This window comes from Perissodus microlepis, chromosome 15 (genome assembly GCF_051167445.1).
Source record: "Perissodus microlepis isolate ML-2025 ecotype Zambia chromosome 15, ASM5116744v1, whole genome shotgun sequence".
Classification (NCBI taxonomy): domain Eukaryota; kingdom Metazoa; phylum Chordata; class Actinopteri; order Cichliformes; family Cichlidae; genus Perissodus; species Perissodus microlepis.
Window position 1 is genome coordinate 31920444 of NC_140475.1, and position 19198 is coordinate 31939641.

General features: G+C 41.8%; 1 protein-coding gene across 1 annotated transcript in view; it reads right to left on the reverse strand.

Annotated features, from left to right (window-relative positions):
• Positions 1 to 19198, reverse strand: part of LOC146372454 (E3 ubiquitin-protein ligase rnf213-alpha-like) — a 117660-nt gene that overhangs the window by 52039 nt on the left and 46423 nt on the right. Inside the window, exons 23-29 of the mRNA XM_084953316.1 lie at positions 18823 to 18960; positions 18417 to 18569; positions 17084 to 18311; positions 16168 to 16352; positions 6410 to 6556; positions 904 to 4479; positions 174 to 304 (exon numbers count right to left, since the gene is read on the reverse strand). Coding sequence (XP_084809442.1) covers positions 174 to 304; positions 904 to 4479; positions 6410 to 6556; positions 16168 to 16352; positions 17084 to 18311; positions 18417 to 18569; positions 18823 to 18960 — 5558 coding nt within the window. The remainder of the gene's footprint in view (positions 1 to 173; positions 305 to 903; positions 4480 to 6409; positions 6557 to 16167; positions 16353 to 17083; positions 18312 to 18416; positions 18570 to 18822; positions 18961 to 19198) is intronic.

The window sequence follows — 19198 nt, forward strand, 5'->3', positions numbered from 1 at the left end:
GGAGAACATGCAAATGCCACACAGAAAGGCCCCTGAATTCAAACCCAGGTCTTTCTTGCTTTAAGGCAACAGTGTTAACCACATCACCACACAATGCCACTCCCAGCAGGTGATCAGTTTCATTAAAATGAACACCAGCAGATGATTTATTCATTTATATTATGAATGCATACCTGATTTTCTTTAGGAAAGAGTACTCAGTGTCAAACTGCTGCAGTGATAGCATCTGTAAAACATCTATCTTTATCTGGCTCTGCAGCTGTTGAGTATCTGTTGCAGTGAGCAGCCTGGAAAAGGTTGTAACCTTGAGAATAGAAAAGAACCAAGAATGACAAAATATTAATCTGTTTCTTGTTTGCCAACAGAAAAGTCCAGCCATATTTTTGGGGTGTGTTTTTCACACATCATTGATGTGTCATTTATTATGTGTTCCACAAACAGCTTGGTATTGTTTATATACCTGTCATTACACAAAAGATATTCTCAATTTCTTTTCTTTTCATTTGAAATCCGTTAGGAAACTTTAACAGGCTTTTAATAATGTCAAATAAAAACTATACTAAAACCTAACCTAACCAATATACTGATTAACTCAGCACTTTCCAATGGGATAAAAAAAAGCCAAATCAAACTTATAAGTCTAATTAGAAATTTGTCACACGTTAATAGCATATCTGGTAAACGTTACTTGTAAAATAAAATCTTTTATATAACTATGAAGGCCTGACACCAAAAACCAACACATGCCATTGATGATGGTTAATATTTTCTTTTGAAATTGAAAATTACAGCAATATTATTGGGCCTAGATATTGAAGTATTTTTTACATACCTGGTTTTGATAATAAGGTTATGCAGTTGCTGTATAATACAAAACACAAATACAAAACTAAAAATAATTACCTCAGTGAATAAGAAGTGTGACTGTTCAGGCTGCTGAGTATGATACACAATGTAGTCTCCCAGTGAACTGTGCATTGCTTCTTTAACAAACTCTTGCATTAAATGCTCTCGTTCCTCATCAGGCAGTTTGGATTTTTCTAAACGAACCACTGAGTCCAGAGTGGCACAGCTGAGCAGAATGTCTTTGGCTTTGTTCAGAGTGACCTGAGCATCAGTCTCAGTACTCTCACTCTCTGTTACTTGCATGACCACAGAGGAACAAGTGTCTGAGTGATAGCCGATGAACGCATCACTTGGATCATATTTCTTTTCTGAGGAGTAACTACTTAAGGAGACAAAATCATTAACCCATGCCTCCAGCTGTCTGGCAATAACCTTCTGTTCCTCTGTGAGGACAGTGTTGATGTCAAGGTAGTGTTTCTCCAACCTGTTAATGAGAGGTATTGGAAACTGCTCATAAACTACTTCCTTTTCTTCAATGATGATGAGCCTGAAGTTTTGGTGAACTCTGCATTTCACACGATGCGTTCCCAATCCAAGATCAACATACTTTTGACCTCCGAGGGTCACATAGTACTGATTTAGAGCATCATACAGACTTTCATACAGATTTTGAAGGTTGAGAAGCACAACTGTCTGTCCTGTCTCCATGCACACTTTGACACGGTTTATGTTCCTGCAAATCTGTGTGTATTCCTGATCCTTTGGGAAACTTGACCCAAAGATTATCTCTGGGCGGATTTGATGAGAGAAAATTTTCTCCTGTAGAATCTGAAGAGCAGCAAAGTTTTTTGTGAGTAGCAAAAGATAACGACTTTCCTCCATTTGGGAAGCTGGGCAGATGCTTTGCTTAACCATATTAATAGTTGTGATACTGGCATTGGAAAAGTAATCTCTGAGTTCTTTGCTGAATATGTCAATTACATCAACATCATCTTTTCCACTGAAGTTTCGCAGAACTGCTTCTGTGATTTGATCTGCAGTAGGAGGTTCATTAGACATTTTGGTACTTGAAAATAACATTTTTATCAGACTGTAGAAATCTCGCAGACCAAAAAATCCTTTGCTTTTATTACATACTGTCATATATGCTTTTGCTAAAGGTTGGAACAGGTGACTGATCTTTTCAAGAACATGTTGCTCAGAGGAACAGATTCCTCTGGCACTTTTGATGAGCTCTTGCTTATTTAAATCTCCACGGGACACAAAAATTCCACGATTCATCTTGGCAGGGTCCAGTGCCCAGTTGGAAATTCCAATGAACCCAACCCTTTTATGAGGTTTTGGCTCATCATCAACACAACCCTCTTCCAGTAATGGGTGCAGTGCTTTTAGTGGCATTTTCGGGGAATCCTCAGCCAATCCAATCTCATCAAGAACAACAACTGAAATATATTCATCCAGGTTTTTGCTTTCTTGAAAGCGGGCACATTGCTTGAATGTATTGATGATTCCTTCAGGAGTTGAATGAGGGCTACACTGGAAAGACACCAGATGTATTTGCTTCAGCTTTTTGTAGAGGTCAGAATGTGATGTAGGACCCTGCATTGCATCTGCAACTAGAGTTTTAGATAGTGATTTGGAGCTTCCTGGTTTTCCAACAATAAACAGGGGAATTCTCAGCTCAATGCAGACCACCATCATGAAAAAGTTTTCTTTCAAAGCCTCATTTCTGGCTATTGTCTCAGCCATGGGTACACCACTGAGCAGGAGGTCCTGCATGAGTTGAATTTCCTGCATTATTCTCTGTGGTTTATACTCATCAGGAAGAATTCGGCTGATAGTTTTCTGATATGTGTTTTTGCTCTTCAAACAGGACTGATAGCACACTCCACTAGCCATCAAGAGTGACCAGATTACTCTGTCACTAACAGGTGAAAGTGGTTCGTTGCTTTTTCCCTTCTGAGGTTGCTGTTGAAACAAGGCTTTTAGAGCTTCAGCAAACATTGGGTGATTATTGTGGAACCACAGAAATACTTGCATGCAACGTTCAACATCTCTCAGACTGACGAAGCTGCATTCATCTTTCCTCTCCCTCATGAACTTTTGCGATGCCGATAACACTTTAATTATTGTTCGGATATTGCTCATGTCAATCGCGCTGCCCTTCACCTGTCTTTGTACTATTTGTTCAATGTACATTTGCTCTGTTGTGTCACTGAGTTGTCCAAAATCCCAAACCAGAGGTATCATGCTGGGTGGTAACACATGAACACGATACACAAGCTGGCGGAGAGGGATGGAGCCAAGTCTATCTTCAGTCTCCTCAGCCCGAACCCGGTAGCCCAGTCCTGATGCTTCCAGCTGCTTGATCATTTGGTCTGTATGTTTTCTGTAAGGGTTGCATGCTGCAATTATCTGTAAGCCTGTATTAGAGCCAAGCTCTTCTCCCTGCACTGAATTATCACAAAGGACCTCCTTGATGCTATTAACAGCTTCTGTGGTGTTTGCTTCATCAAAGAAAAGAACTGAGTCAAGCTCATGATTCTCTTTATTGGTCCTTGCTAGAGTTTCAGCTTCCTTCACTTTCTCATAAATCATTTCTGACGTAGTTCCTCCATGAACTTTGACCAGTTTCATGTTTTCTGCTGGTGCTCCACATCTTCTTAGTTCACACATAAATTTTATGAGCCTTGTTTTGCCACATCCTGTCTCCCCCATTATGATGACAGGAATGCTACACCTGAATCTCATATGAACTGCCATCATTTTGAGGATATTGTCAGTGGTCAGTTCATATGTTACATCGGGATCTGTTGGCCACTTGACGCCAAGAACATTGCACAGATGCTCAATCTTGTCAGCTCTAGGAAGCTGATTAAAGTCTATGTTAAAAGGAACTCTCTGAAGTTTTAAGCCATTGTACAGCTGTTGACTCATGATATTCTTCTTTATCACTTCCTCTGTCAAAGGATTTACTGCATCAACCCCTTTCTGGTCATTGGGCCTAAGGTGAAATCCAATGAATGTCATGGACATGTGGTCATCATTAAAAAAGATGTATGGATGTGGCTCTGATTCCCACCTTTTTCTAATGAGGAATGGAGCTAAGTCTTTTTCTTTTAGTCCACTGATGTCAACGTGTTGCCTCCCTGGGCTCTGGTCAGTGATGCATAGTGATGGTGTTGCAAAGTCTTTAGACATCAAGATCATGAACTCAACCACAAAGTTTTTGAATCCACAAAGAGTGTCTCCAACCCACTCAAATTTGCAGAAATCCGAATTCTCACAGTCTTTCAACTGAAGATTAAGAAACCAGACAAAGTTACGTAGCTCTGCCCATGATGGATCAGTTATACCACAATAGCTTAAGAGTATCTGAAGACACTTTGCATGAGTCCCTTCAATGCCTCTGTAAGTAAAGTTGTCAAGACTGCCATTGTTGTGAAAACGTGTGAGGTACTGGTATGGTCTTTGATAAGCTTCACTCCTGAAACATTCATCATCCATGAGGGGGTCATCACAGGCTATGGTTGGATTTTGTTCTTTCTGCATTTCCAAAGCCCAAACCTCTTTTGGTGGACGGCAAAACACCTTTGGGAAAACATCCAAGAATCCAAAGTTTTCCTTTTTTACCTGCAAGTATATAAAATAAAGTTTAGAATAAGCAACTCTATTATAAACTATATCATTCTCTCCTCCAATCATATATTCAGCAAATACCTGTTAAGTTAGGGAAAAATTAATTGAACCCCTAATGTTTTGTAAGTTTGCCCACTAACAAAAACCATAAAATAAGTGCCTGGAGTTCCCTTGGTTTGGAGCTCCATGCAAGATCTCACTTCGTGGACTTTCAATGATAATGATAATGATGTGGAACCAGCCCAGAACTTCTCAGGTGGATCTTGCCAATGATCTCAAGGCAGATGGGACCATAGTCACCAGGAAAAGAGTTGGTAACACACTACGCCATGAAGGACTGAAATCCTGAGGTGCCCACAAGGTCCCCGTGCTCAAGAAACCACATGCAAAGGCCCGTTTGAAGTTTGCTACTGAACATCTCAGTGATTCAGAGGATGGCTGGGTGAAAGTGCTTTTTTTATTTAAAAAAACAAAAAACAAATGCTTTTTTCTGCCAAGGGGATGGGACAACTGCACCACATCAAAGGAAGAATGGATGGGCCCATGTACTATCAAACCTTGGGTGAGAACCTCCTTCCATCAGTCCGGGCATTGAAAATGGGTTGTGGGTGGGTATTACAGCATGACAATGATCCAAAATACATGGCCAAGGCAACAAAGAATTGGCTCAAGAAGAAGCATATTAAGGTCTTGGAGTGACTCTAGACCTTAATTCCATCGAAAATCTGTAGAAGAAACTGCAGGTTCGAGTTGCCAAACAACAGTCATGAAGCGTTAATGACTTGGTGAGGTTCTGCAAAGTGGAGTGTGACAAAATCCCCCCCGAATTGTGTGCAAAATTTGGCCAACTACAAGACATGTCTGACCTCTGTGATTGCCAAAAAAGGTTTTGCCACCAAGTACTAAAGCACGTTTTGTAAAGGAATCAAATACTTATTTCCTTCAAGAAAATGCTAATTAATTCATAACTCTTTTGACATGCATTTTTCTGGAGTTTGTTGTTATTGTTCTGTCTCTCACTGTTGAAATAAACCTAGAATTGAAATAATAGACTGATGAGTTTTTTTTAGTGGGCAAACTTAATTTTTTCCCGGATGTTGGGGTTTAAAATGATTAAATAAAGCTGTTTTTATTATTTTTATATACACAACGCAATGTGCTCATAAACGAGTTGGCGCTCCGTGTTTTGATGGTCAAAATCCTCGTCCAGCGGTATGTCTGGGCTGAAATATTGAGAATTAATGTAGTAGCGCAGAGGGTCTTTTTTGCTGCATGCTTGCACGTCACAGTAGATAATAGAAGGATATTCTCTGGGCCAAAGGGAGTCCCGAACTAGATATATAGGATCAGTAGTAGTAGGGTAATATTAAAATGATCAAGGCTAGGCAGGGGGGTGTTTTTCTTTTCTCAAGCAGATAAAGAGGTCAGGAGTGAGCGGGTGAGTGAAGAAGAGGTCAAATAGAGACACCAGCATGGTTCCAGAAAGAAGAGACTCATAATAATATTGTGTTATTGTTGGGGTATAAAAACCTGTACAGCCCAATCCAGGGTCATCCTGTGAAGATAGATGGCTGTGTTCACAGAAAGTTTCAGTGCTGTAAACTTGTAATTCTAATTGCCGAAGCAAATTAAATCTTTTTAAATGACAGATATTTCTCCTGTACTTCCTTCTGAAGAAATTGAACCTGACACTGACTGTATGTCATAATTTACCAGTTACAATATTTCCTTCCTGCAGCTGAAACTAAATGCTAAAAGTCTGGCATTATGTACTTGAATATTGTGCTAATTATTTAAAAATCTGCTTTATTAAAATTTTTCATTTAAAAGGACACGATAATAAAATCCCTAAGTTAAACCAACAAAATTGTGTAGTAGTATTTCATATGATAAACACTGCTCAAAAAGTAAAATTTCCACATACCAATCTGGTGGTCTGATCATTTGTGGGTTCTAGTAATTCAATGATATACCAGTGGTTCTGGCTGCAGTGCCACATCTGTCCATCTGAATCCATCAGGTACCGCAAAAAGAAAAAGTTGAATATAAATTCATCCAGGCCTTTTTTCACCTGGAAAATCAAAATTAAAATTCTGTTACTGAATAAACAAAATTATGACCAAAATTATTTTATAAGTATATGTGTGCAAATGAATGCAGCTTCACTGTAAATGCATTAGAACAGACATTTTAAGAAATGTGAGTTTGCTAACGGCAAAAGAGGTCAGCTCACGCCACAAGAGAGAAGACTGATGCAAAATGTAGAATTTTTAACAAGACTTGGAAGAAAGAAAACCTCACTGCCCATTTAGCAGGTAACCTTTGTCAAGGTAGGGTAGCAGCTAAAACAACAACCTACAGCTGCTGCAGGCCTACTTTCCACTGTGCAGGTTTGACAGCTAATGGCTGATATCAGCAAACAACGCAAGTTTTGAGCACACATCGCAGAAACATCTTTGCACCCAGATATTGTGATTCTTCAGAGATCTCTAAACAGCTCTTAACACCGGGAGTTTCCCTGGGAAGACCTGTAGAAGTAGACTGCAGTGGCTTCAGTGGCTAGTCTCTCCACAGAGCTTATCTGCTAGGCATGAGTGGACCATTTAGAACAGGGGTCGGCAACCTTTCTGATGATGAGTGCCATCTAAAATTTCCTCAGAAGTCAATGCACCATATGATTGCATTAGCAATAAATTTAATAACGCTCTATATTAACAGTTACACACTTTATAGAACAACTTTATAGAATTATATTTGTTCGCAGATGTTGGCAGCTATCAGCAAATAGTTATCAGCTATTTCGAAACAAAAAAAAAGACCCTTTTTATCCATAACAAGAACTCCATAACAGCAAAGGAACTGTACAACAGAAAATGCAAGTGCTATTTATGGTCTCCTCACAACAATGATAAGAAAAAAAAAACTGGGCCATTATGGCATGTTTGTTAAAACAGAGATACACATTTTAATGTGATCTCTGGTCTCCGAGTGTCCAGCATTCAGACGGCTACGTGAGGACACTCTTCGTGTGAGAGAAAATCTGCTCACATAGAAATGTAGAACCAAATACTGTCTATAAGTCCTCTGCAAAGTTCTGAAGACAGTTAAACTTGTCAGGTAGTGATGTCCAGCACGTGAAAATGCAAGCTCCATGAACACGCACAGCTTTCGATTCCAGCTGCATTCGTAGTTCTGCAAACTTTGACCCCCACAGGGTCGAGCTTTTCAGTTCAATCAGCTGCATTTCGATGTCGCATTAACTGCCATTAACTCAGCCAGTTAATGCGAGACTGCTCATTAAAGCTTTCTGGTTTGATGCTGCGCTGAGCAGGCAGCTCCTGAAGCATTTGAAGTGTCGGAATGTGGAAATTTCAACATCGCTTGAAAAAACTGCCAGCTACCAACGTCCCTCTCACCGGTAGGCTAAGTTATTTTTAGCCAATTACAAGTTGAATCTGGTATTTGGGGTTGTTAGCTAAGATACTTTCATTAAGAAGCGGCACAACTAATGTGTCTATGCGAGCTAATTTCTGATGTGCACCGCTGGCCGGCCATTTATTTTTTAATGCACCTTCTCAGATTAATTCACTGCGTGTTGTGCCCAGGGCTGGACTGGGACAAAAAATAGGCCCGGCATTTTGACTAGAGACCGGCCCACCAGGTATTATAGGAAAAGCCATAAAGCCTTTGAATGAAAACAAACGCTGTTGTGTCAGTGATGTACAGTGGCTTGCAAAAGTATTCGGCCCCCTTGAACTTTTCCACATTTTGTCACATTACAGCTACAAACATGAATCAGTTTTATTGGAATTCCACGTGAAAGACCAAAGTGGTCTACACTTGGGAAGTGGAGCGAAAATCATACATGATTCTAAACATTTTTTACAAATAAATAACTGAAAAGTGGGGTGTGCGTAATTATTCAGCCCCCTTTGGTCTGAGTGCAGTCAGTTGCCCATAGACATTGCCTGATGAGTGCTAATGACTAAAAAGAGTGCACCTGTGTGTAATCTAATGTCAGTGCAAATACAGCTGCTCTGTGACGGCCTCAGAGGCTGTCTAAGAGAATATTGGGAGCAATAACACCATGAAGTCCAAAGAACACACCAGATAGGTGAGGGATAAAGTTATTGAGAAATTTAAAGCAGGCTTAGGCTACAAAAAGATTTCCCAAGCCTTAAACATCCCATGGAGCACTGTTCAAGCGATCATTCAGAAATGGAAGGAGTATGGCACAACTGTAAACCTACCAAGACAAGGCCGTCCACCTAAACTCACAGGCCGAACAAGGAGAGCGCTGATCAGAAATGCAACCAAGAGGCCCATGGTGACTATGGATGAGCTGCAGAGATCTACAGCTCAGGTGGGGGAATCTGTCCATAGGACAACTATTAGTCGTGCACTGCGCAAAGTTGGCCTTTATGGAAGAGTGGCAAGAAGAAAGCCATTGTTAACAGAAAACCATAAGAAGTCCTGTTTGCAGTTCGCCACAAGCCATGTGGGGAACACAGCAAACATGTGGAAGAAGGTGCTCTGGTCAGATAAGACCAAAATGGAACTTTTTGGCCAAAATGCAAAACGCTATGTGTTGCGGAAAACTAACACTGCACATCACTCTGAACACACCATCCCCACTGTCAAATATGGTGGAGGTAGCATCATGCTCTGGGGGTGCTTCTCTTCAGCAGGGGCAGGGAAGCTGGTCAGAGTTGATGGGAAGATGGATGGAGCCAAATACAGGGCAATCTTGGAAGAAAACCTCTTAGAGTCTGCAAAAGACTTGAGACTGGGGCGGAGGTTCACCTTCCAGCAGGACAAAGACCCTAAACATAAAGCCAGGGCAAGAATGGAATGGTTTAAAACAAAACATATCCACGTGTTAGAATGGCCCAGTCAAAGTCCAGATCTAAATCCAATCGAGAATCTGTGGCAAGATCTGAAAACTGCTGTTCACAAACGCTGTCCATCTAATCTGACTGAGCTGGAGCTGTTTTGCAAAGAAGAATGGGCAAGGATTTCAGTCTCTAGATGTGCAAAGCTGGTAGAGACATACCCTAAAAGACTGGCAGCTGTAATTGCAGCAAAAGGTGGTTCAACAAAGTATTGACTCAGGGGGCTGAATAGTTACGCACACCCCACTTTTCAGTTATTTATTTGTAAAAAATATTTGGTATCATGTATGATTTTTGTTCCACTTCTCACGTGTACACCACTTTGTATTGGTCTTTCATGTGGAATTCCAATAAAACTGATTCATGTTTGTGGCTGTAATGTGACAAAATGTGGGAAAGTTCAAGGGGGCCGAATGCTTTTGCAAGCCACTGTACACTGTCTTGTTGGTATATGTATGATTTCTATACATTTTACATCAGATAAAAACTTTGGTTGTAAGATTCAGATAATTATTTAATAAAAGCTAGACATTTTAAATAAGAATAAGAAAGAAAAGTATTTCTTTGTGCCCCCCTTTTCCTGTTAATGCCCTACCTGGCCCCCGACAAAACTTTGCTACACCTGCCCCTGCACAGTTACCAGCTGTCAGCTACGTAAAAAAGGATCCTGGTGTTATTTGTCTCACAGAAACAGTTCATAACTTCCCTTTAACTCATTCATGTCACCTAAAAGGTAAACCTGTTTCTCCATCACCTGTTCAGCTCTGATGATTCAGTAAGGACATCTCCTGGTTTCATCTTCATGTTTCCCTCTCACCAGATATCCAAACCGATATCATGACCAGCAGCTTTTACGGCTGTGGCTCCAACAAAAATCAGCTGATACTAGAAAGTAATATTAAATAAATTCTAACAGCAGCTGATCAAGCTTAAACGTGCTGCTGTTGTTTACCGCGGCATCCGCTGGTTTCCTCTTTCTGGCGCAAAGTGGGCGATAAACAAACAAGAGAGATGGGACTTGCGTCAGAAATGCCGATCAGCTGATCATTGATCAGTTTCATGATTGAAGTAGCAACAGGAGAGGGAGGGGGAGAGATTGAGAGAAGAAGAGGCAGCTCACAGCGTAAAGACGCAGAATTCCAGCCTTGTGTCTTTCTCCATTCTAGCTGAAGTACGGGACTAACTGTGTTCCTTTTCAGCTCGATACGAAACGCGCAATATTTTCTCTGAATACGGGACAATTCCGTTTTTTATGGGACGATAAGCAATTCTACTAACTAACCTTATAAATAAAATAAAGTTCACTATCAGTAACATCATAGCACCCACCGAGCTGCATAGAAACTCTGTCATGCTAGCTAGTACGCAGTACGAGTTATTGTAACTGACTGTAAAAAGTCAGCACAACGAAAATAAACTACACCTAAACTTGGTTTATATCTGACCTAGATAGACTGCAGGTCATAACTTCTTACCTGAAGTTTAGTTCACCTGACACTCGGACCGGCGGCCGCCTCGGATCTCTCCTCCTCCTGCCTCCCCTTTCCCTCATCCACCTGCTGCCCTCTGTGGAAGCTCCGCCATAGCCACCACCAACGAACAAGTTATTTTTATACATCGGCCAGCATCTGGGCGATCCATCACCTTTCATTGTTTATCCCGTTACAAAAAAAAGAAAAAAAAATCATTGGCCCATAAAAATGAAAAATCTCCATCGGCCAGTCCAGCTATGGTCGTGCCATCAGTTAACCCTTCGCGTGTCAGCTGTGGCACACGTGCCCATGGTTGCCAACCCCTGATTTAGAACAACAGCCATCATGACTACAACAGAAGCAGCAGAGACAGCTTCCAGGTGGCTGCTGATCAAGAGGAGCGATCTGTGATCTAATGCTGCTGGATGCAAATAAGGGCCTGATTAAGTCCAGCTGGGTTAACTAGGTGAGGATGTATGATCTTGTGATGTTGTGAGACCCAAAACACCCAGGATACATCACCGATGATGTATCCCAGCCATTCATTGGATGTATCTTTCATCACTGGATCACTGGATTCTAAGTATTTATTTAGTGAAGTCAAAGCTTAGTTTGAGAAGAACAGATTGCTGTGTTTCAGGGTTACAATAAGAATTGCCATGATGGGACTATACAGGGAAAGGGCATCTGGACCCTTGCTACCAAAACTGTAAAAGCAACAAAGACTTTCTGCCCAGCTTTCTGCATCTGGGGATGGAGCAGTCAAGACCACCTTTGTAATTTCCCAAAACATCACAAAAAACCAGTAAGTTTTGCAGTAAGTAATGCGGACTTTGTTTTGTGGACTCTGTCATGCTAATATGCCCTCAGAGAAAAGTAGCATTACAGAATGTACCCCTCGCTAGGTAAGCCTGATCAAAAATATTGCAGGAAACCTGGAGCTTCACTTGCAAAACAAAATTGACATGGCAGCTCTTCTGGAAAAATAGCTGTGATGTCAACGAGAAAAAGGTTACTGCATACTTGGAAAGGCTCTGGATTTTATGGGATACACTCGCAGGTTTTACAGTGGCTTGCCAAGTGCTGAAAATTACCATAACTAAACTAAGTTAACTATAGTAAAAAAAAGAATTTAACTAAAATCGTTAATTTGGGAATTGAGCTGCTTACCCCTGAATTAAGGGATTCTCAGAGAACCACAGCAAAAAAGTAGATATATATCAAGATGGCGCCACAGGAGAGGCTACCAGTTACAGGAGCCCTAACCAACTTCAATTTTTTTAACTTATTTAATCTCTTTTCCTTGCTTTTTTCACTCTTTCTTGTAACCTGTCACAAGAATGCTAGCCAGAAGCAACTTGTGAAGTTAGACAAGGCTGTAGAGCTTGAGTGTCGAGAGCGGAAGAGACGGTACAAACCATCTGTACCCTTGATCATTATGGGAAATGTTAGATCCCTCCCTAATAAGATCGAGGAATTGGTGGCGCTGACCAGACTCCAAAAGGAGGTTAGCATGATGCGCTACAGAGAGCCGTGGCTACAATGTAGCTTGCCATCACCAGTGTGTGAATGTGTGTGTGAATGGGTGGATGACTGGATGTGTAAAGCGCTTTGGGGTCCTTAGGGAATAGTAAAGCGCTATACAAATACAGGCCATTTACGATTTACCATTTACACACCTCACTCCAGACTCTCATGTGACTGTACCGAGATTCTTGTGAGAGCGGATCAGGACGCGAAGAAGACCGGCAAGAGGAAAGGTGGGGCGATCGTGATGTATGTGAACGAGAAATGGTGTAAATCGGGACACATCAGCATTGTTTTTTGGGTTTTTTACACAAGATAGCGCTGAGTATGGCAGCCTCGTCGCGAGCTCCCCCAAGCAACAGCTGGTTTTTGTGTTTAATTTTACTTTATTTTTTCATGAGTAGCACATGTCTCCTTGTGTACGACCGACAAACCTTACTGGTCATAAGAAATTGACTTACTCATCACTTTCCGGAGTTCAAGTTTTGGACCCTCCGTTTACAGACCCCCCATTCATCTCACCTGAGACACCTTTTGTTCTGGGCTCCTGGAGAGCCGACGCAGAGGGAGAAAATCCGGCGTTCTGGTTCGACTGAGACGGCACACTAACAGACAACCGCTACCCAGTTTATTACTTGCTAATGTGCAGTCTCTGGAGAACAAACTGTGCGAGCTTGGGGCACAGGTCTCATTCAAGTGAGAGATGTGGGACTGCTGCGTGATCTGCCTCACAGACACCTGCTTATTGGACAAGGTACCGGACTCCGCCATACAACTACCGGGGTTCTCCATGCACTGCGCGGACAGGTCACAGGAGCTAACTGGGAAAAGCAGAGGCTGTGGTGTGTGTTTCATGATCAACAACAGCTGGTGTGATTATGCAAACGTGCACCCGGTCAAATCCTTCTGATCACCAGACCTAGAGTACCTGATGATTAAGTGCCGACCATTCTGGCTATCAAGGGAATTTACAGCAGTGATCATTATGGCTGTTAACATTCCCCCACAATCCGACACTGACCGAGCACTCAGGGAACTGTACAACGCAATCAGCAGCACGGAAACCGCGCACCCAGAGGCGGCATTTATCATGACCGGGGACTTTAACAAACGAAACCTGAAGAAAGTTTCACCAAAACTCCACCAACACATTCATTTCAACATTCATGGAGACCAGCTACTTGACCACTGTTACACCTCCTTCCGGGATGCGTACAAAGCCCTACCCCGTGCCCCATTCGACCAATCAGATCATCGCTCCATCCTGCTCCTGCGCAGCTACAGGCACAAGCTGAAACAGGAAGCTCCAACCATGAATGCAGTGCACCGCTGGTCGGACCAATCAGAGTCCATGCTGCGGGACTGTTTTGATCACAAGGACTGGGAAATGATTTGCATGGCTGCTGACGACATTGATGAGTACACAGACTCAGTCTGCAGATTTATCAGAAAATGCGTAGAAGATGTCGTCCCATCCAGAATAGTCAAATCCTACCCAAATCAAAAACCGTGGATTAACAGCAATGTTCGCACGGCACTGGCAGCACAGAGCACTACTTTGGGCTCCGCGAACACATCTGACTACAAACACGCACATTACCAACTCTGGAAGATGATCAAAGCAGCCAAACATAAGTACAGGGACAGAGTGGAACAACAATTTGACAACCCTCGGAGTATGTGGCAGGGACTAAACACAATCGCAGACTTTAGAGGGAAAATTAGCACACCACAGACCACGGCCTCTCTGTGCGAGGATCTAAACGTATTCTACGCTAGATTCGACACAGCGAACATCACAAGACCGGACAGTGTGACGCACCGCGGATGACGTCAGTGTGCAAACAGTGTCTGAGGAGGATGTGTGGAAATGCTTCAGGAAGGTGAATGCATGCAGAGCTAATGGTCCGGACAGGATCCCTGGCCGCATCCTCAAGTCATGCAAGGCTCAGCTGGCTGGAGTGTTTACGCACATCTTCAACCTTTCTCTCTCTCTGTCTGTAGCCTGCTTCAAAATGGCCACCATCGTCCCTGTACCCAAATCCTCCACCATCTCATCACTGAATGACTGGCGACTGGTAGCCCTGACCCCCATTGTGAGCAAATGCTTCGAGAGGCTGGTCAGGGACTTCATCTGCTCTGCACTACCCGACTCACTGGACCCTCTACAATTCGCATACCGCCACAACAGGTCCACTGATGACGCCATACACCTGACACTACATACTGCCCTCTCCCACCTGGAGAAGAGAGACACATATGTGAGAATGCTGTTTGTAGACTACAGCTTAGCATTCGATACCATCATTCCCTCGAAGCTGGACAGGAAACTGCAGGATCTAGGACTAAGCAGCTCTCTCTGCAGCTGGATCCTTAACTTCCTGTCTGACAGATACCATGGTCAGTCTGGGCAGCATCACCTTATCCCCCGTCATAATAAACACTGATGCTCCACAGGGGTGTGTACTGAGCACTCTCCTGTACTCACTCTACACCTACGACTGCACGGCCACTAGCAACTCCAACATCATTGTGACAACACTACAGTGGCGGATCTTATCACCAAATGTGATGAGACGGCTTACAGGGAGGAGGTCAGCGCCCTGACCCACTGGTGCAGAGAGAACCATCTCACCCTCAACGTCGCAAAGACAAAGGAGTTAGTGGACTTCCGGAGGTGCAGAGAAGCACACACTCCCATCACCGTCAACGGAGCTGCTGTGGAGAGAGTGAGCTGCTTCCGTTTCCTAGGTGTACATCTGGTGGAGGACCTCACATGGTCAGTACACACAAACAAAACAGTGAAGAAAGCACAGCAGTGCTTCTTCGCTGTTCACTGTCACTGCAGCCTCTCCATCACAACTGACCAGGTGCGAAGTCGGCTGAGGAAGATGAAAACCAGGAAGGCCACAGGTCCTGATAGAATCAGCTCCAGACTATTGAGGGATTGTGTAGATCAGGCTCAGTCTCTGTCTGTGGAAGATCTCCTTTGTGGTACCGGTCCCAAAGACAACGCACCCCAAGGAGCCGTACCACTTCAGACACCTTGCACTGACTTCACACCTGATGAAGACCATGGAGAGGATCATACTACACCACCTTCGCCTATTAGTCGGGACAGACCTAGACCCGATGCAGTTTTCTTACTAGCCGAACATCGGGGTGGATGACGCTGTCATCTACCTGCTGCATTGGGCCTTCTCTCATCTGGAGGGCACCAAGTGCACTGTGAGAGTCAATGCTTTTTGATTTCTCCAGTGAGGGCAGAGAGGGACAGGGGGAAACTCAAACTGGTCAAGAGGGCCAGCTCTGTCCCTGAGCAGTCCATTGAGCAGGTTGGGGAGGAGAGGATGTTGTCTAAGCTAACATCCATCATGGACAACACCTCCCACCACCTGCATGAGACTGTACAAGCACTGAGCAGCTCGTTCAGCAGGAAACTTTTACACCCACAGTGCAGGAAGGAGCGCTACTGCAGGTTATTCCTACCAGCAGCTGTCAGACTCTATAACACAGTTTAACATCCTATTGGTTATCTTACTCATCAGCTTGTTTGTTCACTGTACATTTTATATATATCTCCGTACAATTGTTCTGTACATTGTTAACTCTATATACAAACTTCAGTTGCTTATGTATATAGGACAACTTTGTGTCTTCACTTTTATATTTTATATTCTCCTTGCTATAAGAGCTGTGTCACACCCAAATTTCTCATCTCTGGGATAATAAAGGTTTATTTTATTCTATTCTATAAGGTATTTTCACCGTGGTTAATAAAAACAGCTTACCGAGGATGTGACATCAAAGTGAAAGACCTTAAGATCTTTTTGTTTTGGTGTGTCATACAAAGACTGGATAATCTTGTGGTCATCAACCTCATTTTCTGTTAGCCTGATGCACTTCTTAAATGCAGTTCCTTGTTCGATATTTCTCTCCAAGTTTTCAAACAACCTTTGGATATACAATGACTTGCCTAAAATGACAAAAAAAAAAGGCAATCTATTGTTTGACAGAAATGAGTCCATCAGTAAGTCTACAGTATTAAAGATGCATTTCTAGAAATCAAGACAAAATTCAGCATGCTCTTTTCTACAAAAAAAAAATCTTAAATACTACTATTCAAAAGTTTGGACACACCTTCTCATTTAATGGTTTTTCTTTATTTATACTATTTACTACATTGTAGACACATATTTAAGACATCAAATATATGAAGCAAGATATATAGAATTATGTAGTAAAGAAAAACAATGATAAATAAATCTAAATATGTTTTATATTTTAGATTCCTCAAAGAAGCCACCCTTTGCTTTGTTGACAGTGCTGCAAACCCTTGGCCCTCTCTCGGTGAGCTTCATGACGTAAAAATGGTTTTACTTCACAGGTGTGCTTTGTCAGGGTTCATTTGTGGAATTTCTTGCATTCTTAATGGGGGTTCTAACAACTGTTAGAATGTATATTATGACAAGAACCTATCCAATCAGCTGAGTAAAGAGAAATGACAGTCCATCATTACTTTAAGAACTGGAGGTCAGTCAGTCCGGAAAATTGCAAAAACTCTGAATGTGTCCCCAAGTGCAGTCGTAAAAGCCATCATGATAAAATCAATAGTGAAATCTATATGTAATGTTTTTATCCCATTACTTAGAAATAGTGCAGAAAGAAATTACTCATAAGAAAGTATATTACACATGCAAGACTCACCAACTCCTGCACGACTGGAAGAAACAATACCAAAGGAAAAGCCACCTTTGAACATAGCATTCTTGTAGTCTGAGGTAACAGTGTAATGCCTCAACAAATACTGTTGAATCCTTTCCAGTGGCTCTTGTGGCACCAAGTCTGTTTTGTATTGACTGAATGCAGTAGGAATGTAAGTGTGCTCTCTATCAGAGCTGCAAAAGATCACTAGCCTGTAATCTTTTTTCAAGAAGCACAGTTTCTGAAAACACTTTTCCATTGCACAGCTAACATCATAGGAAAGCTGGTCTGCCCACAGCATTGTGTAAATCTTCTGGCCAATTTCACCTGATGTGAGGCATCTTCTTAGGAAAAGCTCTACTTGTTCATGAGATGTTGAAGGGGTACACAAGAGCACTTCATCATAAGCTGGCAATGGCTCGTAGTAGTTGTTCATGTACAAGCAGATACTTGAAGTCAGGACCTCATCATGTGGGCAGATTATGAGATTAGGTTGTTTTGATCTTAGGCCTTTTGGAAGGTTCCTTTTGAGTGAATGGTCTTTCGTCTCAGAGAGTTCTGGTTCCTCTTCCAACTCATTCTGATTTTGGTTTTCTGTCATCAACTGCAAGAGACATCCTAAACTCCTAATGTCTAATAGGTCATGGAAAAATATTTCCTTGTTCTTCATGTAGCCATTCCACAACTCCTCCAGTTCTTTCAAACCCACAGCCTGGGGTAGCTCATCTGCTGGGTCACTGTCATGTGCAAAATGGCTAACACTGGGTGAAGATAGTTCATTGCATTCTCTATTGCTTACTGCATGAAGTCTACTCCATGTACTCCAGACATCTGATGTTGTGCAGTTTGCTTTGATAAAAGAAAGCATCATCAGCGCTTTGTCTTCGAGTTCTGCATTCATGTTTGTTGGAATCAGAACACTGCACAAGTAGAATATTTGTTCTGCTGTGAAGTAGTTTAAGTAGTAGTGTTTAAATCTCTGTGTGTCCATGAAGTCTTGCCAGTTATCAAGAAACATCTCCATCTTCTTGGATAGAGATGTAAGCTGTTCAACTAAACTTCCATTTACTTGGAAGCTGTGCAGGGTTCTGCAAAACTTTATTCCCATAATGATACATGGGTCACTCTGAGTTTTACAAAAAATCTTAGCTTCCCAACACCTGAAAAGTGGATTCCCTGCAGTGTGAAGGTCTACAAATGCTTTTGCAAGTCTTTGGATGTTTTCAAACACCTGAATATGAAGAAGAAATTAGATTACAGGTGATATAAAAAATATAAGTTATTGTTAAACCATCAATGTAGCAAATGATAAAAAACAAAATTAAAAAAATCATACCTCAGTGAAGCGCTTCACCTCGCTCTGATTTTGTTGTTTTTTTCCAGACATAAGCATAAGTTTATTTTGCAGCTCTTTCAGGTCCTCATAGGTATATGTCATGTTTGTATGTCCATGCTCAATTTGCAAGGTCAGTGAATTCTCTAAAGTAATCTAAAAAGGGAAGAATAAAAAATGATTACCTCAAATGTGTGTCCTTACACCTCCAAAGTTTATATGGTATTATTGTCAAACGGTCTCTTTAAGAGAATTTGGGTTAAAAGGTAACAGTATCTCAGGAAATAACTGTTCATTCCACATATAAACTTTATTCCTCTGAATCTATTTAACAATAGCTAGTATATGATATTATACCTGCAATTCATTCAAATGTAAGTATTACTTTCATGTCAGCTATTTATTGTACCTTTTTCTGTTGTTGTGCTTTGATGATATATAACCCTCTCTCATTCATGGATGTAGCCAGAGACAGCGATGACAGTTCAACAGATCCATGGCTTTCTCTAACAGTTTTTAACCATTCTAGCTGGCGTGAAGTATCCCGCTGAAACAAAACAATGAAAAAACAAAGAAAAAACAAAACAAATGTTGAAGTTTTTTACCTACTGCAAGTCTTATTCACCTGATCACACACATTCCTACAGCACTTTTATGCCTAAACACTTTCTAACATTTACACAAACACTCACACCCCAAAGAATTTGTTGGGGACAACTAAGACATGGTATAAGTGGTCAGTTTATCCCTTCTACTACATCCCCATGCTACAGTATTGTTTGGCA